The sequence below is a fragment of the Camelina sativa genome, chromosome 3, assembly GCF_030686135.1.
Source record: "Camelina sativa cultivar CO46 ecotype springtype chromosome 3, ASM3068613v1".
NCBI lineage: Eukaryota > Viridiplantae > Streptophyta > Magnoliopsida > Brassicales > Brassicaceae > Camelina > Camelina sativa.
Genome location: NC_141882.1, coordinates 27,717,353 through 27,740,611, shown reverse-complemented (window position 1 = coordinate 27,740,611; position 23,259 = coordinate 27,717,353). Strand labels below are relative to the sequence as shown.

At 35.4% G+C, this 23,259-nt stretch overlaps 4 protein-coding genes and 1 pseudogene across 10 annotated transcripts; 3 read left to right on the top strand and 2 right to left on the bottom strand.

Annotated features, from left to right (window-relative positions):
- Nucleotides 1-520: 520 nt before the first annotated feature.
- LOC104777998 (uncharacterized) lies at nucleotides 521-8,470 on the bottom strand. Of its 7 annotated transcripts, none has more exons than XR_015594519.1 (23): nucleotides 8,234-8,470; nucleotides 7,283-7,483; nucleotides 7,138-7,168; nucleotides 6,863-7,044; nucleotides 6,362-6,521; nucleotides 6,068-6,164; nucleotides 5,816-5,985; nucleotides 5,146-5,309; nucleotides 4,746-4,937; nucleotides 4,400-4,660; nucleotides 4,224-4,304; nucleotides 3,996-4,139; nucleotides 3,776-3,858; nucleotides 3,408-3,549; nucleotides 3,230-3,313; nucleotides 2,427-2,588; nucleotides 2,265-2,352; nucleotides 1,796-1,870; nucleotides 1,595-1,661; nucleotides 1,331-1,430; nucleotides 1,086-1,202; nucleotides 951-1,007; nucleotides 521-853 (listed from the first exon to the last, which is right to left on the bottom strand). XR_015594519.1 is itself a non-coding variant. In XM_010502347.3 (23 exons), exons 1-23 carry the CDS (start codon nucleotides 8,348-8,350, stop codon nucleotides 743-745), a joined length of 2,715 nt encoding a protein of 904 aa, XP_010500649.2. In that variant the 5' UTR covers nucleotides 8,351-8,470; the 3' UTR covers nucleotides 521-742. The 7 variants fall into 7 exon arrangements, 3 of the variants coding, with proteins under 3 accessions (XP_010500649.2, XP_010500650.2, XP_087363067.1); XR_015594520.1 differs by having other exon boundaries at nucleotides 954-1,007; XR_015594517.1 differs by having other exon boundaries at nucleotides 1,542-1,661; nucleotides 4,571-4,660.
- A 2,861-nt stretch (nucleotides 8,471-11,331) lies between these two features.
- Nucleotides 11,332-11,951, top strand: LOC147947775 (glutathione S-transferase T3 pseudogene; annotated as a pseudogene).
- Nucleotides 11,952-13,559: 1,608 nt separating this feature from the next.
- LOC104777996 (uncharacterized) lies at nucleotides 13,560-14,223 on the top strand. Its single transcript, XM_010502346.3, has one exon. The coding sequence runs from the start codon at nucleotides 13,600-13,602 to the stop codon at nucleotides 14,062-14,064; it is 465 nt and encodes a 154-aa protein (XP_010500648.1). The 5' UTR covers nucleotides 13,560-13,599; the 3' UTR covers nucleotides 14,065-14,223.
- Nucleotides 14,224-16,350: 2,127 nt separating this feature from the next.
- Nucleotides 16,351-19,693, top strand: LOC104777995 (AUGMIN subunit 4). Its single transcript, XM_010502345.3, has 12 exons — nucleotides 16,351-16,796; nucleotides 16,905-16,952; nucleotides 17,091-17,549; nucleotides 17,711-17,807; nucleotides 17,943-17,988; nucleotides 18,340-18,433; nucleotides 18,620-18,691; nucleotides 18,767-18,825; nucleotides 18,909-18,977; nucleotides 19,072-19,123; nucleotides 19,233-19,310; nucleotides 19,414-19,693. The coding sequence occupies exons 1-12, from the start codon at nucleotides 16,662-16,664 to the stop codon at nucleotides 19,474-19,476; spliced, it is 1,272 nt and encodes a 423-aa protein (XP_010500647.1). The 5' UTR covers nucleotides 16,351-16,661; the 3' UTR covers nucleotides 19,477-19,693.
- On the bottom strand, nucleotides 19,538-22,422 carry LOC104779284 (calcium-dependent protein kinase 33). The gene is made up of 8 exons (XM_087506940.1): nucleotides 21,332-22,422; nucleotides 21,101-21,244; nucleotides 20,839-20,991; nucleotides 20,628-20,743; nucleotides 20,372-20,539; nucleotides 20,165-20,292; nucleotides 19,973-20,072; nucleotides 19,538-19,897 (listed from the first exon to the last, which is right to left on the bottom strand). The coding sequence occupies exons 1-8, from the start codon at nucleotides 22,011-22,013 to the stop codon at nucleotides 19,823-19,825; spliced, it is 1,566 nt and encodes a 521-aa protein (XP_087363066.1). The 5' UTR covers nucleotides 22,014-22,422; the 3' UTR covers nucleotides 19,538-19,822.
- Nucleotides 22,423-23,259: the final 837 nt, after the last annotated feature.

Below are 23,259 nucleotides of genomic sequence, written 5' to 3'. Positions count from 1 at the left end.
TCACCAAAATCTGAAACCGCAAGACCATAACCAACCACCTCCTGAACCAACTTATCCTTATAGTCTTGCTTAGCTTTGTATAAAGGCTTAGGCCAAGCCGACCCAATGCCCTTCCTGTTGAGTTGAAAAGAAAGAGCCTGACTCGATTGCTTACCAGTAGCAAACTGAGGACCACGCTTCCCACCATAGTTACCCAGCTGAGAACCATGATGTCTATTCTGTTGATGTCTATTCAAAGGTTCTGGTCCTCTCTCAAAGAGGATTTAGTGTTTTTGGTTAAAGAGTTTTTTAGAACTGGCAGTTTTGATCCACTTTTAAATGAGACTAATATTTGCCTCATTCCTAAAGTTGATTCTCCGCAGCGGATGGCGGAGTTTAGGCCTATTATTCTATGCAATGTGAGTTACAAAATTATTTCTAAAGTATTGTGCTTCCGATTGAAGCGTTTATTGGGGTAAGTGTTATCAAATTTATTTGGGTGTTGCCTTTAATCAAATACACTTAACAAAGAAAGTACCAATAACGAGAACATTATTTTAAATAGAGAATCTAAAATTTATACAATCAATACTCAAAACTATATCAAGTTATTTTCCCATTTCCTGGTTCTTGTTATTATGACACAAAATCACAAATATATAGATGATACCTAGTAAAGTAGAAAAGAGTACTCACTGACTGGATCCAAGTCCAACAATCTCACAGTTGGGATCATACAATTTATCTAACATTTCATTCGGTGTCATAATTGAAGCGCTTTCTTAGTCGATTCGATGTACCTATCGTTGGCACCCAAACAACCTTTTGCTGTTTCAAGTAGTCTCAGGCAAACTTGTGAGACTTTCTCATTCACCTGCACATTCATCAAACATGTCACCAATCCAGCTATAAATAATAATGTTCAATCATGCAGGAATGAGAAAAATGCAAAACTCAGGAAAATATAGTACAACTAGTGCTGATGATATGCAATTGCAAGCTTCGAGCGCCATATTCCCGCGAGTATTCTGCAGTAATATATAACCTCGAGTTAGTTAGAGAACAAAATCAAAATGTTTCAGTAGTAGTGGTATTAGTTTTTTTACCTGTGAAGACTCTTTCTCGATAGCATTTAATAGTTCACCTAGTACTAGCTGAGTGAACGAGACAAGTTCCTGCTTGTATGATGAATCATCAAAGAACAGCAAATCGTTTCCAATTATCTGCATAAAAATAAGTAAAACCTAAACTTTAGGTTTTCTAATCAGAAAATAGACTGCCTAGACTAAGGAATTTCGGCAACTCAACAAACGTTTTGCATGTAATAAGATGATGAGAGGCAAATAAATACCTCTGGATTGGCAGAATGGTACGGTAGAACATCCTGAGAAAGTGTTGAGGACACAGAAATAATGGCACAGAATATCTTCACCTTCAATCTCGGCATTGCCCTACAACATTACAATGTCAGAAAACCAAACAGGCATAAGGGATCGTAAAATGTAAGAGATTATAAAAAGGCATTAAAACAGCAGACGAACAAGCAAATGTATGTTCATTACTCATATTCAATATGTGCTTGGAGGTATGTACTAGATCTTTCATATAGGCATACCATGAACTAGAGCAAGTAGCATAAAAGATGCTTTTAAGGAACTCCATCACGCCTTTCTCGGGATTACCTTTCCAATGGAATATATGAAAAAATAAACTCATCTATGAAGCTCTGAATAAATATGGGGAAAAAAACAATTTGGTGATAGAGAATCAGAACTATATTTTGAGTAAGAACTATCCAACAGATTCCACAATTTACCTGGGACCATGACCAATAGGCTGCACAATTTGCATACAACCGAGGCCATACTGTCTACATCAATTGATTTTAAACCTGATAGAGAAAAAAAATGTACACGATATTATACCATCAAGTTAATGGCATCAACATATCTGATGTAGACATAATGAACAGTAAGGCACATACTATCTAGAGAAAAAATAAAAGGCCCTAATGAACAACCGAAAATGAAAAACAAATGAAGCCTACAAAGCTAGAGTGACGAAGAACAAAGATAATCATCTATACTTGAAAAAAATTCATATAAGTTAACCAGTGCATGCGTATCGCTGACCTTAGAATCATCATTATAAAATTTAAAGCAAGTGTTCTCTTTACAATAATTGGTTTTATGGTGGCAACATACGTCAGACTAGTTTTATTGCTTCTCACTTGATAATCTAGTATCCAGTAGTTAAATTGAACATTTCTAGACAAATAAACTCACCATCTGACACCGGTACATTCTCTAAATACTCAACAGCTGAAGTGACCAGTCCATCTGAATGAGAAATTAAACCACCTAGAAGTGCAACCTGTAAAAAAAAAATCAGTACGTATATTACTCTGAAGTTTGAGTTTAAAGGACTGAAAAAGACAAAAACATCACCTCAGCAGTTTCAAGATAAAGATTTAAGTGTTTTGTGGGAGTTGAAACAGATGGGATGGTCACTTCGCTAAATGCTAGGCAAGATTTTACAAAGTTGATATGCTTCTTTCCTGCTTTTAAAGCTTTTACTGCCAAGGTGTTGCTTGAACGGACAAGTGTCTCCTGCAGCCAATGACCATAAGCAGGAAAAATGATCACAACATCAAGCCAATCAAAAAATTTGATAATTTTTCTTTGTGTCATGCTCTAATGCAAATAAACGAAAAACACTGCATATGTGCTTCTTTTCTCATATATGTACCGTACAAATGTAGCTAAACTTTTGCAGTAATCTATAGAGTTTCACCTAATTCATATTATGTTGCAAATTCTTGTGCACAGACTTGTGCACTTGCCCACCAGATAAATTAAATGCAGTTATTATGTATAACTTGGATCATGCACCAGATGGCATGTACATTGCTGCTTGGCCCTCAAATTCAAGGACACGTATCTGTCTTGACCAAGCAAGAAAGGACTACATAATAGCTATGCACATAATTACATGATTACCTCATAATCAAACTATTTTTAAGAGGTAAAAGAATGCAGAAGATGATTTTGCAACTTTCCATATATAGAAATAGAAAGGGATGTTTATGGACAGACATTCCCATTGATTCTGAGTTTTGGGGCTGAAAAAGCTCGTCGATCCAAACAAATGAATCATTTCTTCTGGTACAGGAACTATACAGGGTTTTCCTCAGGTATAACAGTATTATAAGTTAAAACTGATACCAAAGAACAATTAACTTTTTGCTGACCTTAAGTTCATGTATCCCATTAAAGGCCTCACGACACTCTGCCAAAAACATCAAATGGCGTTCCATTTCTGCCCTGTAGTCAACCTAAGCATCAAAAGTGAAGTAAAAATCAACTAACTTGACAAAAAGAACAAGTACTCATTGGCTTCGTAAATAATGTAAGTGAAACTTAAGGTACCATTTCAACAAAACGAGAAATTAAATGTGATGTCTGTCTATTGTCATCATCCTTTATGTTAACGAAATCTGTAGCATCATAAAGAGCCTGAGAAACTTCAAAGAGCAATTGCACTATTGTTGAATCACAAATGCAGCCACTCCTGCTCCAAGGGAAAAAGAAACATGTATACTTTAACCAAGAAAGAACAAGAAAATTCAATACATCAACATAAGGATCATAACTATATACAAATCCCTACAAATAGGATCCCCAATAACTTGAAGGGAGCTTGTTTCTCAACTTTACAATGGTCTATGTGCCCCCATCCAGTATGTGTGAGATTTGCAATTCACATTAAGAATGATGGAAAAACTAGCAAGCCTTACCTAATACCGATGGTAAGAAGATGCATGTTTACACTGCTCTTTGAAGTCCCAGACATAAGATCCAGAATCTCGATGAAATGATTCTAGAAGGCAACCAAAGAAGTTGTTTAACTAGTTAATGATATTAGCCAAACGAATAGACAATGCCTCTATTTGAATGCTGCGTATTGTTTCCTGAAAGCCTGAAAGTAGATAAAGGAAAGAGAGAAGAAAGTATTACCAGATTAAGTACTTCTTGCAAGTTATCGAAATGAGAGAGCAGCTTCAAAATTATGGATTGCAAACTTGCTTGTTCTTCTTCAGAAAGAAACTCGTCGCAAGCTAGACTTACAATATCATCCAAGAGAGCATCCAGATGATTTTCCTAACCATTACAACAGATTAATAAAATCTAAAGAAACAATATCAGAGAATTCTCATGAGTACACACAAAGCACTTCAGCCTCACCATCTTGTTCTGCAACATAAGATCCACATACGCATCCATAATTCTTAAGTAGTCACACAGTGACTGATACTGAGAAGCAACCTGTTATAATAGTTACATATAAATGTCAGTCTGTTGCAATAGTCTCATCACCATCTTTTGTTTACATATTTAATGTGCAAAAAAAGGAGTATTACGCAAATCCGTAATCAGGATAGAGTGAAATGGAGCTTTTGGTAAATGATGTGTATATATAGATATACAGTATGTAAGTTTGTCACCAACAGCGCAGGCACAAAAAAGAAAAATGAAAAATACATGAGAATGAATTCCTAATTATGTTGAAAAATAAAGGAAAACACCAAAACCTGAATAACTTCAGTAATGAGTGAACTGAGAAAACCTTCTTGATATTTTCCTTCAGACAATCTTATTCCAAGTAACCTATAATTCAAAACCTGCTCAACAAAGCAGTTCAAAATAACAGGAAGGGTTAGAGTCAATAGAGTACATATTTTATTTAATCTGAGATGAGGATAAAACCTGACTAAAGGAACAATCATTGCTGCATTTAATCATATCCAGGATCTCCATAGCTAGTGAACTAACTAATTCAGATGGAAGTTCCTTGAGTAAATGGTGAAGTAAAATGGACACATGCGAAGAGTTGTAAGACGACTGAAGTTTTTTTCTTCCAAATCCAAGCTCCTCAAGCATGCCCAAGACATTGTTCTCCTGTACACTAACCAAATTTTTAGGATAACAATCAATTCATCACAAACCATGGGACGGATAATTAAAAGCCTGGCACGCATACTTTCGCCTCAGCGACGAGTAATGCAAAACCAACAACACAAGTGCTTACTGAAGCTCACTAGGAATGGGTAAAAAAAAGTCGACAAAAAAGCTTTCAGTAACCAACCGATCAAGAACAGTTACTAACCTGACGTCCAGTCAGAAATAAGCATTTCATTATATACTCAAAGGCTGGTTCCATTAAACTAAAAATCAGCTTTTTATCATCTGTAATATAGGAATACCCCTCCTTGTCCACTAAAACAGGTGCCAATACATCTTCAATATCCTTGATACATTTGATTAAATATCCTGTTATATCATGGTCAAACTTATTTATCAAATGTCTTCCCAACGAAAGGAAAAAAAACATTTCACATAAATCTTTTTTTTTTTTTTGTTCAACAACAATTCACATAAATCTAACCGTTGGCAATTGGCATGTAAAAGCCTAACTTCAAAATTTTCAAACTGGAGGATTCTAACATTATGCATCATCTTGCTAATAGCAAAAGGATAGGAGAAACTTCATCTACATATATTCAGTCGTGATGGAATGATTTACAAGAACTCCCTTGTTCTATACTCAAGTCAAACAGATTTTCATACTCTCTTCAAACTACATTCACTAATGAAACGTATGAGATAATAATATCCAGATTATTTTCCATAACTAGCAAGAAAGTGTGACTAGGGTAAAATTCTATTTTTATTTTGATCTAAGAAAGCCAAGCTTGTTCTGCAAATTATAAACCATTATGACTTTTCAACTAGTTGTGCAATATCATTTTGCTGAAAGAAGAATAGAATAAGGTTACCTGAATTGCAGAAACCGAACTTATGCATGCGATGCACCATATAAAGACGACAATATAAAGATGCCAGTGGATCTGCGAGACCTCTCACCATCATGACTAAACGATCCAGAACTTCCATGGGTTGATTAATAAGGAAACGCCAGCAGGGTAAAATCGCAAGCTCTAGATAACTATGGGCATACAAAGAAAGGCCAAAGCTAAGGCAGAGGAAGGTAGGGAGAATAAGAAAATAATAACTGATAGAGGCTTTACATGCGAGGCAGAAGTTCTCGAACAGAACCAACTTTGCAAAACCAGTTATAACAAGTTTCTCTAGCTTCAAGGCAAATATCACTTGCTTGGAAATCATCTGTCTTTAGCACAGGTTAGAAAATAAATTATATGCTGCAACTAGAAGTAAGGGTACATGTTGGGCATCAAATGTATGTGTTTGATTGTAATTCTTAACAGATGCCCAGGTCACGTAATTCCATTTTCGATAACACTATGCTCAAGACTATATATTATTGCTCGAAAGAAACACACAATTAGAATTGAAATACATACTCAGTAAGGAGCAGATCACTGTTCCATCCACATCAAGTTCTGCTTTCTGTTTGATCCGTTCCCACACCATATCCCCAAGCATATCTAGCATGTCAGTGACAATGACAAAGACTGTAGGATAAAACTGCAAAACTGTTGTATCCATCAGAAGTTTTGAGACCTGCAGAATGGAAGATATTATTGAACCATAAAATTATAATAATCCAGTTAGTTAGGAATAGTTCCCTACAGTTAAAGCGCACACACATATATATATTTCCAAGAAACTGCTTCTAACGTGAACAAGTATTGAACACACAGATTCAATTGAACATGAGCTTAAGATAGAACTATATACTGGATATCTCAATCTAATGAATCAAATTTCGTTATTCATACGGGCAAAAAAAAAAATTACACGTTAATGATAGAAGAATAGAACACAAATTTATTTTCTTATTTTTCTGCAAACAAACCCTCCATCTTTTGTAGCAAACCCATTTAACTAGGGAGGAAGTTAACCTTTATTGATAACTTTAACGATGCTACTCGATCTTCAGCCTGCCAAGCGCAAGTTATTCCATCTCTTAGCTCATGCAATTTGGCTATATATTCCTGTTGGTTGATTATTTTGGCAGTCTCTTCCAGAGAAATTTGTTCGCTGCCGGTTTCCTCCGAATGGGAAAGAGCAGAAGGGGCCTCAACTACTCATTGAGGTGAGAGTTGTTATGATATGCATCCACGAGTTTGGGAAACAATATAGCATTACATATTTACTAAGCATAACAAAGATATACCTTTGGAACCTTTCATTATTATATTAGATATCTGTAGAAGATGGGTAAACAAGTTAGAAAATATGAATTAGGGAAACAACAAATGATCTTTCTAGCTGTATGATCAGTTTTAACCAAAAGACTTTATGCGAAGAATATACGTAACTGGAGAAAATGAAATAACTTTGGAGACAGGAAAACGCTGCATCAAGATTCTTTTAAGTGATTTCCACTCCTTTATTAGATCATGAGTCACAGCTTCAATGGATTTAGAAGTCTCTTCAACCTTCTCTTCCGCAGAAGCATTCACATCCAATCCCCTCAATGGATCAAAGAAGTCAACATCGCTACCTCTGATAGTGTTAGCCTACATATTTTATAAATCAATTTGTCAAGTCTTATGATGCATTAATCCGCTTCAAGAACTTGAAATCAAAAGAAAAATCGTTTCTATCAAGAAAATGATTACTTTGTACCAATACAGAAAAACAAAAAAAAAGTCGAGGAAATATGAGTTCTATCTTGTCTAGATCAAAATCTGAAACAAGTAAGTAAACTCAAAAGCTATGAACTTTTGTACTCATCACAATATATATACACAAATGTGTAGCAACAGTAAACAAATATACTTATATCAGCCTTTTTTGTTCTTGTGTTCAAAACTTTACTCGATGTTCAACGCATAAATTCTAAAAATCATCACTAGAACACAAATTTGACCGCATAAACTAAATAACAAGAAATCTCTTACAACACCTGTAGAAGAACTGATTACTGAGTTCAGTCACTGCAAACTTAACCCAATAACAGAAGTACACTAAAAAAGTAAACTCACAAGTAAACAGTAAACCCCTAGTAAACTAGCATTCTGTCTACCACAAACTTTAAGTGATTCAAGAGAGAAATCAACGAAATGGAAAACACCACTTTGATTGGTACACAATCTCTATTGTTCACTAAACATGTACATACATAAATAATCATCCCAAACAGTCAATGCATTGAGGTTTTCACACATTCGCAAAGTCAAACCCTAAATTAGTCGCTGCAAGAAGATTACTGAATTGGAAAAGGGAACCAAATGAGGGAATGAACTCTAAAGAAGCGTATCGCAGACCTGTTGTTGACGGGAAACAAGTGTAGAGGAGAGAGGATGCTTGTGAGCTTGTGATCGAGGAAGGAGTTGAGATTCATACGTAGCTCCGTAGTCCCGACGCCGGAATTCGAACTCCATGGCTTTGTGATTTCTCTTCGTCGTCGTCGTCGTTGTCTCCCCCAGAGACGACGATCTGCAATCCTGCTTTTAGACGACGCACCAAAACGCTAACAAAAGATGCCGTTTTAATGAAAAGTCAAATTGAAGTAAGACACTGACGTGTCCAAAACAAAATTCTAACCCAAAAACATACCGAATCGAACCAAACTACTAAACCAAATTATTTTCGTTTAACGTAACTAATTTTGGAAGTTGCCCACTTATTAGTGCATGATAGCAATCTAAGATTTACTAATTTTGGTGTTCTTCATTTTCAGTTTTTTTTTCTTCTTTTTTCAGCTCATTTGAGCAATATAATCAATTGTTGATGTGTTCAAAGAGGTAGTTTATTTTGTATTCAACAACAAAAGGTTATAGCTGTTACTTTCACTTTTTATTGGGATGATGGGATCATTGACCTCAGTTCTCTTTCCTTTTTTTTTGGTATCAAAAGAAAATGATCAAATAAGCCTGCCTTGGCACTTGTTTTTTTTTATAAATCCTATCGGCTGATCCGGTCAGTCTTGGTAGAAACGCACCGAAGTGTTTCAAAGTAGACTTCTCTCCGAAAAGCCACCACAATGTTTGTTCCAAATTTGGAATGTTTTCCGACTAATGCTAAGGGATAGTCAAACCGCCTCTATTTCTGATTACCAGATAAACCAATTGGGCTAAAGCCCAACTGACAGACTTCTCGCACAAGTGTAATTTTTGTTTCCAGAATAATTAGAACATGAGTTAGTTCCTCTCAACCCTTCTCCAATTCCCCAATTCTCTCTTAGCACTGAACCTGCCTTGGCACTTGTTCGAAAGAAAAATTCAATATTTGATTGTTCACGCCTTAGATCGGTTAAAATTATTTCGGACATTTAATTAGACAGTTAGATTATTTCGGACATCGTCATTCGGATTGATGTTATCTGTGGGATACATGCAACACTATTTAAATGTAGCACTTAATATATATAGCATAATAATATTAAGGACCTTAATATTAATGGACTTTTCATTAATTATATACATAGTGAATTTTTATCGCCACACCTATTACTAATCATGAGAAATTTCATTTCAAAAGCTATTTAGATGATAAATTTGACTCTTATGTCAAGAATCAAGATAATTTTTTTTCAAAACAAAAAGAAAATCAAAATTAATAGTTTTTTTACCTAATAATTACAATTTAAATTATTATGACATCTAAAATGAAAATCATGAACTATAATTTAAAAAGGTATATTAAATCAATGACATTTATAAATTAGATTTGAATTTGATTAAAAAAATTATGTATTACGTCTTTTTACGGCTTACGTAAACCCCATTAAAGTGATAATATACCTAGTACACTAGGCTAGCTAGTAGACTTGTAGTAGTTAGACCTTCTTTATTGGCAGTATTATATAGGGTTTTTAGTCTTTTGACTCAAAAAAATAAATAAGAATAAAAGAAAAAATTCAAGGGCGTCTCTAATATAGTATATCCGATTATGGTTTAAGAGACTATACGTGTCGGGTTGTTATTGGTCGTAAAAATAATACAAAGAAAAAAATGAGAAGCTCGATTTTTTTTGTTTTCCTCTCTCTCGCGATCGAAAAGGGGAAACGCCGTGTGATATGTAATCGATGGATTTGGAATCTGGAGGTTTGGAATCGAAGGATTTGGAGATGAGTAGCTAGGCGATTGCACAAGGCGGAGGCCAATCGCGATAGACAGAATCGAATCCGCGATTTGGAGATGGATCCAAAATGAAGTTGGGGTCGGTTAAATAGGAAGAGATTGATTCAATTGGTATCCGAAGGTAAGTTTCTCAGTACAATAGAAGAAAATCGCATATTGTTTTATGATTAGGGTGCTTTTAATTTGGGCAAAAATTGGGTAATTTGATGTTAGACATAAAATTAGGGTTCTTGGTGTGATTTTGTGTTCCGGTATGATCCCTTTTTACTCTTGTTAGAGGTGAATCCTTAACTGTTTGACCGATATTGTTAGAGGCGAATAATTGTTGAGTTTTGTGTATACATACATATATAATCACTTCAGACTTTTGATTTCTCTGTGTTTTGTTTTGAGAAAGTCATCAGCTATTACTTTGTTAATCTCTTATTTGTATTTGGAAACAGGTTAAATGATTGTTGAGATGCTTGGATGGGGATTCGAAGAAGGGAAAACCCTTTTTGGTTTTGGTTATGATTTCCGGCAAAGCAACAGGTTTTAAAAAAGTATATCTCTTTTGAGTTTGATTGAGGCTTTGATGAAACTGTGAGTGATCGGTGCATTGACTTTTCTTGTGTGTGTTGCAATGGATTTAGACTGCAGGAAACGTTGGACCAATTTGCTAAAAAGTTGAAACCAGTTTACAAAGCTTCAGGAGATATCTTATATATTGTTTGAATGGAGCATGCATCAGTTGGTAATGATCAATTAACAATAGTCCTATTTGGTCATATATATTGTTTGAATGATCTCTTATAGTGATTGGTTGATATAACTTCTCCCTTGTTTCGTCTACTGTTTCAGCTTATTGAGTGTCCATCATGTTTTATAGTTGTGCAGAGAGAAACAGAGCAATGATGTGTATGGATGGATGCTACATTTTCGGAGATGGAGGAAGGTAACTATTTATCCTCTTCTTTCTTCATTTATATGGTGTTAGTGTAAGTATAAGTCGAGTCACTCGTTGATGTTAAAGTTTTTGCTTGTTGGTTGTGATAATTATGTTTGGTTATTGATTGTTTTATGCTTTGTGTAAGTTGGTTGTGAAGATGTTAAATGTTTGGTTGGTGTTGTGTAGGTAAACACTTAATTTCAAAATTTAAACCAACTATTTGTGAAAGTAAATTACATCTAAACCTTTATAAATTGAAAGACTTATAATACAACAAAACACAAAACCTTCTCCTTAAACATAACTCACATAACTCCTTCATCCTTTAACACACACCAAACAAATTTCCGATATGGATTCAGAAGACTACATGGATCCATATCGTCCCTCCTATGGCTATTTAAATCTGTCACAAAGCCAGCTTGATACCCAAAACCTCGAATACACTCCTTCACCTAGTCCATCTGAAGCTCCATCTGAACTTCCATCCTCTCAAGAAAACCGCAAGACAAGGCATGCATGGTTACCTTCTGATGATATCATGCTTGTCTCGGCTTGGCTCAACACGAGCAAGGATCCGGTTACATCAAATAAGCAAAGACAAGGTGCCTTTTGGGGAAGGATTGCAAAGTACTTTGCATCCTGTCACAATGTTGTAGGATGGCCAAAGAGGGAAGCGAGTCATTGCAAGCAGAGGTGGGGGAGGATAAACGAATTGGTGTGCAAATTCGTTGGCTGTTACGATGCTGCCACGAGAGAGAAGTCTAGTGGGCATAATGAAGATGATGTGATGAAGTTAGCATATCAGATATACTTCACTGATCATGGAGCACGATTTACCTTGGAGCATGCATGGCGAGACTTAAGATACAATCAAAAATGGTGTGCCTCCACTTCTATTAAAGGTAATGGAGTGAAAAGGGAAAGAGTGAGTGATTCGGTTTCTGAACAGGATGCACACCATCCGATTGATTTGGTTGAGAATATTAGGGCAAAATTTGGAGCAAATCAGTATTAAAATTAACCCTTCTCTCTATTTATGAATTGCACTTCTATTGTAATATGTATTAATGTTTTTATTATGTTTTGTATGTTTGAAAATTAAATAAATGCAATATTTTCTATTTGTAATATGATACCACTTATATTCTATTTACAATTTTTTAATTTAAAAAAAACAATATTTTCAAAAATAAGAGACCCAAAATTAGAACCTACCATTCGATGATTAAATTTTTCCTAAGAGCTCAAGGGCTCTCATATTCAAAATCATTCACAATTAATTCATTAAATACTCAAACAGTGTTTAACAACCCCAAATTAAGATACTACCAATAATCTTGCCCTAAAATGATACGTTCGACGACAAGCAAACCTATATGTACGCGAATATCAAATGGCACGTTCATTTCATAATAAACAAATCCAAGTAATTATAGGCTATCAAATTAACAAAACAAAAGAAAAATTCACAAATTAAAGACATAGATCGCAATATATATATGTTAATCATGAATAAAACCTAATTAATTTCTTTCATATACTTTTCATAATTTTGTAATTAGTTTTCTTTAACCAAAACCGTGGGCAAGTTCTCGTTGATTAATCTCCCACCATTGTTAACTGAATGAAAATATACTGCCACGATGTTAAGTGATAAAAGGATTATTCAGTGAAAAGTAATGTTATTATTATTCGGCCGACGGTGTACGAGAGGGCACAAAGACTTGGAACGAAAGTCTCCATCGATTAGGGATTTAATTAACGTTGCTTCGCCATACAGCATGCCTTTATTTTCTCGTCCAGCCACACTTTTAACGTCACATTCCGGCTCTTCCTTAATAACCGCTTTATCAATTTTTTTTTTTTTCATTGATCAAGCGATTTATGTTTAAATCAAGTTGATCATATTAGTGTTACGATTATTATAATAATGGTATAAGGGAGAAGTTTAAACATTTTTTATCGTAATTATAATTGAGTCTTAACATACGATGAGTTATATGATGAGTATACGAATAATCATGGAAACTTACGAACTTGTATTATACGAACATATATGATACAATATGTTATGGCTAAAACTAACTCGTCGTGCTTGGTTGTATATAACCATTCATTCAATTCTTTTTTTTGTGGCTACTGTCAGATGCATCAGTAAGATATGATTAAAGCTTGAAACCCAAGAAGCATAACATATGAATATAGTTATTGATCCAATAATACAGAGAATATTATAAGCGATTAGAGGAAAGAAGAGAATATATATTAGTATACATATATGGTTCCTGCTTCCTTCGTTCACAATTGGATCTCAGATAATAATAATAAGCAAGACCTAAACAAATGTACAAACTTACGCTACCAAACAAAATAGTTGTTTGAATATAAACTTGAAATGTCCAAATTCTTGGAAAACTAATTACAAAATTTTTGGACTTTGTGATAAAAATATTCAACATTAATGAAGAATTATTTGAACGTACTCTACTCCTTTTCCATCACATGTATAGCTACTACAAAATAGAACGACTCCTCAAACTTTATATAAACTCTACTTCCTTCGCCCTTCACATATACTTCACGCCCCCCAAATCTCTCTATAGCGACGAAAGTTTCCATGGGGCTTAAGAATATCATCTTCGCAATATCTCTTACAATCGCCATAACCATCATCGTACTGGTCTCTACAGTGTATGTTAGCAACAACAAAACGGAAACACAGATGCAAACGCAAACGCAGACGCTCATTACGCAGAAGCCTCATAGGGTGAGCCGTTTCTTGGCGCAGAACTTGAAAAACGGTCGTAACCCTAACGCTGCAGATCATTGTAATAAGAACGAGGAGATATGCAAGAGTCAAGAAACATACAACTCCACAATGTCGTGTTGTAGCAACAAGTGTGCTGATGTGGCTTACGATAACGATAACTGCGGCGCATGCAAGAACAAATGCACGTTCACGCAGACTTGTTGTAGAGGAGAGTGCGTTTACTTAGCTTATGATAAGAGGCATTGTGGAGAGTGTAACCATAGTTGTTTGGTTGGTGAGTTTTGTGTCTATGGGTTGTGTAATTACGCGTGATATATGTTATTAGTTAGTTTCTATATTAAACTTTGGTATTTTTACTGGTATTCCAATATGGATTTATAATATAATGTCACTGTTTAGGTTTGTTGATTAATGATTCAGAAATTTGAATCAAGAATTTAATACGGATAGATTTTTTTTTTTTTTTTCTGATTTGGGTTTGATATTACGAAAAGGTTCGAAGAAATGGAGAGCATAATCACTGGTCACTGATGGTGTTTTATACGTCGAACTAGGTTATAAGTTTCGACGATAAACGTTATCATCTGTTTTGGAATGTAGTATCGTGAAAAAGTTATGTAATTGTAAAGGTCAAGATATATGATTCACTAAGTTAGAATAGTGTTTTGTGCGAAAACTAGAACATAGTGTGTGTTAGGGATGAACGAATAACATTGAAGTTTATTGATGAAATCAAAACAAATATAAATGTCATTTTAACATCAATAACAATTGCTACAAACTTAATATCTTAAAAATTAGTTAAAATGTATATTGGACCTTGTGCTTTTATAGTTGTCTAAACGATATATGCATGAAGTTAAACGAAGATCTTGAAGTAAATCTTAAAAATTCTGGGACAAAAGATGATTATTGGAATTAATAATGGATTATCGAGCAAAGAGGGTATTAAAAAAAAACACATGCAAATGCTTAATAAGTTCACAAATCACAAGCAGCAAATGACACGATCCAAGAAACAGATAATAGAATAACAGAAAGTAAAATTGTTGTATTCGAAGTTAAAATCGCTAGATCCTAAACTTGTCTAGATCTAAATGAAGTCAAATAGTATAATATGTCGAGTTTTCACACGCAGTACCTCTCTCAAGTTTTCCTCACTAGAAGTAATCTTCATACTACGTGTTAGCAAACAGCCAAAATTTTGCTAAATGGCATTTTCCGGGGATCTTAAGTCTTAACTATAGTTGATTTTCGTTATACTAATCTGGAGGTGATTGAAGACGCTTTAAGTCAAAGAAGTATACATAGATATAAGATGTTATTATTAGTTCATAAATATAATTTTTAAAAAGTTTGAAAAACAAAAAGCATTTTCTCATGGTTGGAAGGCATCTCGACAGGTCAAGAACTTATGAGAAAAAGGTCTTGGTTGGAGTGTGGAGAATGGTTCTTCTATTCGGATTTGGTCAGACCCTTGGATGTCTACAGAAGAATTAGAGCATTGCCATCCCACATCCTTTAAAATTGGGATTTCAAATTTATTTTATTAATCTTTTAATACAATAATATTATCTAATTTAATTAGTTATTTTTTTTAAAAAAGTAAACCAATCAGATTGTAACACAGAAGCGAGAGAGAGTCAGAAGAGTGTCTCCCTAGATCACCTACCAAACGTAGTGTCTCTTTTTTTCCTCAGCTTTTTATTATTTTTTGTTTTTTTATTAAAAGATATTCCGACAGGATGTGGGATGGGAATGCTCTTAGCTTCTTCCTTTTGGCCCTCCCTTGGAAGCTAGTTCATATATATATATGGTTGTAGAGGACCTCATTTCTCCGACCACTAGTGACTTGGACTTGGACGCCATTCGCCTTCACCTACCTCATTTTTTTTTGGACATTAAAAGCACCATTTCATTAAGTAAAGATTACAGTCATGAGACTTTCATCTAGGTAGAGCCAGACAAGACCTAAAGAGCTTACATTACATGTGAATAGAGATAAATACATGTAGCTATGCTACTAACTTTAACCTCACCCGGACAAAGGAACAACAAAAAAACATAACTAGTATGAGGCTCCCATTTGCAATCACATCCGATGTTCTCAGAAGACACATGAAACATTGGTATGGTCAGCTGACAAATCAGGATATTTCTCATACCGAGCTATATCATGTTGTATTATGAACCTTTTGCTTCAGTTCAAGTGCTCAACATTAATAAAAATTAGGAAGAAAAAAAAAGAATTAAAATATGAACATTTGAAAATATAACTTTTAAAGGACTTCATGTCTAATTGTTTATTTTAAATTATGTTATGTGTTCAAAACCCCATTTTTTTTCCTGATTGGGTTGATTGATAAAATTTTGCTTTAACCAAGGGGGTGTATTCAACTTGACATTTTAAGTGATTTGTGTGAAATTTACAAATTCTATGTTATTCAATCATGAATTTTAAAAAGTCTATTAAATCCACTGTTATTGAACTGATGATTTAAAAATCTACTTTAAAATCCATTAAAATTCATTGTTATTGAACTGATGATTTAAAAATCTACTTTAAAGTCCACTGTTATTCAAAACATTTTGTGGATTAGGATTTTAATAATTTTTAGGATTCTGGAGGATTCTTTTAGTTAAAAATACAGAAATCTAAATCTCATGGTTTTCGGTGGGATTTAAAAGAATTTTACAAAAAATCATATGAAATTCCCTAAAATATATCAAAATTGTTAAGAGTTACTACTTCAGCAATATGGTTGCATTGCCCAATTTTATTGAAGACAAGATAAAATAATCTAGTGAGACTCGACGTATATTTTTAAACCAACAGTCGCGGCAAAGGAGGTAGATATCGAATCAGATCTCTCGCCGGAAACGTCACGCCGCCGTATTATATTTATCAAATGGTGAAGGCACTGCAAGGCGCGGCTCAGAATCTGCCGGCCGATGTCAATCAATTGATCGATCAGTTAGAGCGTCACTGCTTAGCTCCCGATGGATCTCTTGTTACCAAATCTGCCTACTCCGATCTTCAACTCGTACGTAATCCATCTCTTACGACGATTGGGTTCCGGTTTTGTTTCCCCAATCTCCTAATTATTCTCTTTGTGATGTGAGACTCTAAAGTTATTGTACCGACATTGCAGGCGAGAGAGGAGATGTCTCGGGAGAGACTTCGGTACTTGGAAGCTATGGTAACACTCTTCTTCTCTTCTCCTTTGCCTTCATCTCTTCAGAATCGTTTTTGGATTTCATTCAATTTCAGGATTTGAGTTAGGGTTTTTGAGTATTTTGTAGTTTCATTAGCTTACAAGATATGTGTGTTTGTTTAGGCTATTTATTGTGAAGCTGTAGCTATGGTAGAAGAGTATCAGCAAGCTATTTCAGTGGCTAACCATGGTGGGATTCGGGATGTTCAGAGTCTATACCCTCAACTTGGTTTAAAGAATTCTCCTCAGGTTTATGAGACTCTAGAGCATAGGTTGGTGGTTGCTGAGGCCGCTCAGAAACTGAGGCTACCTCTTATCTCAGATGATGGTGAAATCCATGAGGAAGAAATTGAGAAATGGAGTATCCTATCAAGAAGCTCTCTTGATAGTGCAACCACGAGTTTTACGATTAGCTCCACTTCTAACTCTGTCAACTATTTGAATAGCTCAGCAAACAGCGTTGCTGGTGGGGCTAGTCTTAGTGCTGTTGATACTGACGTAGTTGGTGGTGTGCCAAATCGCTTTCTTGGAATAACTCCTGCTTATTTATCCTATGTTCAGCTCCAAAATACTATTTCCATGGTAATGTGAGATCATACTGTGCCTCGTATTGCTTTCTTTATGACTATATTGTGTGCCTTCATCTGCTGATTGCAAAATAGTTTTGCACTAACTCTTATGATAGATTGGGTTATGGATATCTTTGGGTATCTAATTTTTTTCTTTTAAATAAATTTGCTTAGGACATGGCTGACTACCAAATGTTTCTTGCCCGTGAGATAGAAGGTAGATTGAAGGACAAATGTGATAAGTTGGCTGATGCCATTGTTGATGACACGGGTAAGATCTTCATTACTAGCAGACTGAGAAAGAGGTCTTGCGTTCCTTTACCCAAATTCATTTGTTCCTGTCCTTAATGTTAAACTGGGTGCGGATAATGACCAGATTTTTCTTATGTTCTACATTTTATGACAGATTCATCCACAGGAAATAGAAATTCAAGTGCTAGGCTCCCAGAAAGGTTAGCTTTATCTTTATGGTTTAACTATGGCTAAAGACATGTAAAAAAAAAACTTGATTACCTGATTGTTTTAGTGAAGACTGATGGCAAACTGGCCTTTCTAGGGATATATCCTGATAATTTGATATACATGTAAACAAATTGTAGCTATAAGCCAAGAAACTGCAAATGGAAGCCTTTTTTAGATGAAAGGATCATACCCAAAGAGAAAAAGTTATGTTAGTGATAGGTATTCTGTTTCTCTGTAAAGTTTGTCCAGAAGTCTTGAAGGAGCAGATGACTTTCACACACTTAGCTATCCTCTTATGGTCTCTAACATGAATCAGTAACAATTTTTTCTTGCATCTCCAGGGTTAAGTTTATAATTGAAGAGATTGAAAGGGATGAAGCAGCTCTACGAGAGGACCTCTATTCGGCTGACAGGAAGTTTGCAGAATATTACAATGTAGGTGAAAAGAAAACTCTTAGTCTGCAAAACGAAAATCTAGTTACTGGGCTGTTACATGATATTTTCTAAGTATGTTTTATAGATAAGTTTCTACATGTATATCAATGCTACTGTTTGTGAATTATCCTTGTAGCCCTTAATGCTAGTAAGTTCTGATTACTGTTTGTTTTTATTTTGAACAAGGTCCTGGAACAAATACTCGGGGTGCTTATAAAGCTTGTGAAGGATCTAAAGTTAGAACATCAACACAAATATGTAAGGGTTTCAGTGTTTCCCAATTGATTGAATTGCTGCCTGTTCACATTTAGCTTACTCTTTATATTGTTACAGAATGACATGCAGAAGACTTGGTTGTGTAAGAGGTGTGAGACCATGAATGCCAAATTGAGGTATCATCTCATCCTTTACTGTTTAGGATCCAAATTTCAGGCTATTGCAGTAGTTAAGATATCTTATTTGTCTCTACTTGAAGGGTTTTAGAAAATGTTCTCCTCCTTGAGACATACACCCCTGACTCCATATCAGCTCTGCACAACATCAGGTGCGGAAATTTATTTTCCAGACATGTTTCTTGCCATGAAGTTGATGAACCCATTACCCCGTCTCTCACCTGCAACCCTTATTGTATTTTTTAGGAATTATCTAGTCGAGGCTACCGAGGAAGCTTCAGCTGCATACAACAAAGCGGTTTGTGTCTTTATCCTCTCTTCCATTGCTTAGCTCTAAACCCTGTTTTTCTGTCTTCATTGGCATCTTACTCCCGGTTAATTAATCGAGCCTGCAAAATGACGCACAGGTTACACGGCTTAGAGAATATCAAGGAGTGGATCCACATTTTGATACAATTGCCAGACAGTACCATGACATTGTTAAGGTATAAGCAAGCCATCAATTACGTCATTTCACCTTCTGGAGTTGATTTGACTTGTGGGAATGCAATAACGCAAAATTATGATGAGAGCTTTCATGTTTTGCAGAAACTGGAAAATATGCAGTGGACCATTCATCAAGTAGAAATGGACCTCAAGTCTCAAGACTGATCAGTAGTTTTGTTAGCTCTTGTGACATATTAGCAAATCTGATCCTCCAGAAAGATTGGACTGGGAGAAAAAAACAGTATTAATTTAAAATACATCCAGTTTATGTGATCCACTACATGTAATGTAATATGCTTAAATTGTGCTATATTCCTTTGTTATATACTTATATTGGTCCTTACAAACTAATGAGATAACCAACCAGTTTAACAGTACGAAACCAAAACCTCAAAAGAAATGAAACAAATCTCTTTTTCCAACGAATAGCCCTCCCTAAACTGCCTGAACAAATAATACAACTCTTTGTCTTTTTGGCTTCGATTCCGACATAGAAGAAGTGTAAAATGTGTTAGAACAGTCTTGGTTGTTGTGGATTCCCACTTCTCATCATAGCACAAAACTCGTCATAGTTGATTTTACCGTCCTGTAACAAGAAATATAATTTGAGGTTAGAGATTGAAAACAAAAACGTATGAGTGAAGAACTTTTTTGGCTTTACATTATCGGAGTCAACATCAGACAAAATCTCTTTGATTGTAGCATCATCTCCCATTCCATATTCCTTCAAAGCAGCCTCTAGCTCGTCTATCGTAATATATCTAACAAACACAATTCCAACAAAAAGTCTCATCCATCATCCTTACAAACCTATTTACCGTTCGTATCAAAAACAAATAAAAAGATCACTCACCCACTCCCATCTTTGTCAAAATGTTGGAAGGCTTTGTAGAGGCTTTCATTACTTTCAAGCCTATGTCTATGCATCGTTGCAGTAATAAACTCGATGTAATCTATCGACCCGTTTCCATCAACATCAGCCTGAATCACATAAAACTCGAATATGAACTTTTTAAACATCCAAGGAAAATGAAATATCTTTATCTTAATCCAAACTTACAGCATCCATGAGCTGTTTCACTTCGGCTTCAGTGAGTTTTGATCCCAACTTGGCTAATCCTTCTTTCAATTCTTCATATGTGATTGTACCACTATTGTCTGTATCTATATTAGCAAACATCGCCTTCAAGCCTTGTATCTCTTCCGTGTCAATATTCTCCGCAATCACCTGTTTCAAAATTTAAGCAGTAAGAAGCAAAAAAACACAAAAGGTCTGTCAGAATTTAGCAACAATGCATCAAATCTTGGATCTAAACCTTTAAAGCAAGTTTCTTTAGCTTATTCATCGCTCTAAATTGTTTCATCCTTGAGAGAACAGCACTATCAATAGGTTTATCCGATGCTTCTCCACCTTCTCTTAGCCATGGATGCTCTGCAAAAAAGGCAAACCAACCACCACATTTTCAACATTCAAGTTATCATAACTAAGAAAGGTAAATCTCTGTGGAAAAAGATCGTTGTACTTACGAAGAACTTCAGCAGCAGAAACCCGTCTTTTAGGATCTTGAGTCAACATTTTACGTACCAAATCCTTAGCACTAGTGGAAATAGAAGGCCAAGGTTGGGTATCAAAGTCGATTTCACCTTCCAATATAGCATCAAATATCCCTTTCTCCGTTTCTACATTCCCAAAAGCCAACAAAACCATACTCATATATACATCACCAACTACACTCTTCTCAAATATATAACATGAAACTAAAAAAAGACGATAACAGTATCTTATTACCAGCCCAAAATGGAGGTACACCGCTAAGTAGAATGTAGAGTATAACTCCAGCACTCCATATATCGATTTCTTTACCGTATCTACGCTTCAAAACTTCAGGAGCAACATAATATGCACTCCCAACTATATCTTTATACACTCTCCCTGCAAAAAACAAACCCAACATGACTCATTCAACAACAATCTCTTCCTTTCATCAATTCTCAACAAAAGATGTAATAATATATATACCTTCTTGGATAAAGACTGATAAACCGAAATCAGTGGCTTTGATAAGAGCCTTGTCATCTTTGCTAGACAACAAGAAATTCTCAGGCTTTAAGTCTCTATGCATCACACCCATGAAATGACAAATGTTGACAACATTCACAATCTGTCTACAAACAGAAGCAGCTGCTCTCTCACTGTAATGTCCCTTGGCTAGAATCCTATCGAACAATTCGCCACCAGCACAAAGCTCCATCACCAAGTTCACAGCTTTCTCGTCTTCGTAAGCGCCTTTAAACTCAACAATGTTAGGCTGTCCACTCAAATGCTGCATGATCTGAATCTCTCTCCTCATATCCTCTTTATCAGCTTTAGTCACCAGTTTCTTCTTCGAAATCGACTTGCAAGCGAATCTCTTCCCCGTCGACTTCTCCGTGCACAGATACGTTACCCCGAACTGGCCTCGACCCAGTTCTTTGCTCAGCGTGTACAAGAGTTTCACGTCTTCGTACGGCTTCTCGAGTATAGAAGCAGCAGCACCACCAGTGTGTTTCTTCGGCGGATTACGCCACGGCGGTGGTTGATTCGTTCCGGTGGGTTTCTCAGGCGGATCTTGGTGGTTACTACTCCTTCCTCTGTTCTCGATCTCACCGTTTTGTTGTAGTTTCATCACCAATCCGTATTTCTTGGCTAAGCAGTTTCCCATTGCTTTCTCGTCTCTGATATAGCTTAGATCAGCTCAAAATATCACGACCCAGAGACCAAAGATGGAAACTTTCCTGAAATTTTTTGCAGAGAATCAAGAAAATAAAACAGAGAAATATATGCAAAGGTTTGATTTTTTTTTTTTTGGGTGGGTTTGTTTATATACTACAAGAAGAGCGAGTACTGTATAATCAATTCAGCAACGAACTTGTTTCATCAAGCAATGATTTTGTGAGATTTGATTTATTGGAAACTTGAATTGCAGAAGAAGAATCATGAAAAAGGTTGGGGAAGAAGAAAGTAGTGGAGGGATCCCCTAAAAGGTCGGCTTTTTGGGCAGCTGTGTGTGGACTGTGGAGTTTAGTTAGTTGGTGTGACATCAAATTTAATAAGACAAGTCAACTGTTTCCGCTTTGATTTTATCGATTTTTCTTTAATATTGAACATTCTCAAGTTTTCAATCGTTTCCATGTGAAGCAGCAACATTGACCACGATGAAGGTGATGATTAATTTAAAAAGCTTATTTGGCTTCAAAGCAGTAACGGCTTTCATCCATAATCCATAACAATGCATTATGCATAGCACGACATAGTTGGAATCATTTAAAAATTAGCATTATTCTAGAAATTGTCATAATGAAGGAAAAAAAATGCCATGATCAGAAAAGTATATAATCAAAACTTGGCTAAGTACATTTCAACACTTGATGATACTATGACCAACATGAGAGATAGGTGATCAGTAACGTTTTAATGTCTTTGCTCCTACATTAATGGCCACTACGCAGCACAGACCTAACCTATATATCTAACAATCATGGTATAGGTTTAACATCGTAGACCCTTGTATCATGTCGCAAGATAAATTAGGGATTTATATACTGAGAGATTGATTGTCAGAGTTTTACATTTCTAGTATTCTCTTTTTTATTAAATAAGTCTCTAGTGAGAAAGACAGTAGGGGAAGCTAAAGATTGAGCTCAGCGGCTCTTTAGGTAAGAAACATTTCACTCTTTATTTCTTTAATCTGATAGGTTACATCACTTGTTCTTTTATAGTCACTATAATCTTAGGGTTTTCTCTAGGGACACATTATCAATCCAATCATTAGTCACATGAGTCCAAACACTGAAATCTGTTATGCAGTTGTATTGGCTCCGTACGGTCCATCGTTCCTTTTGCTTTGTTGACTGTTTTGTCTGTGTGCAGGTGGAGTTAGCCATTAGAGTTTTGGAGAAGATGGATCC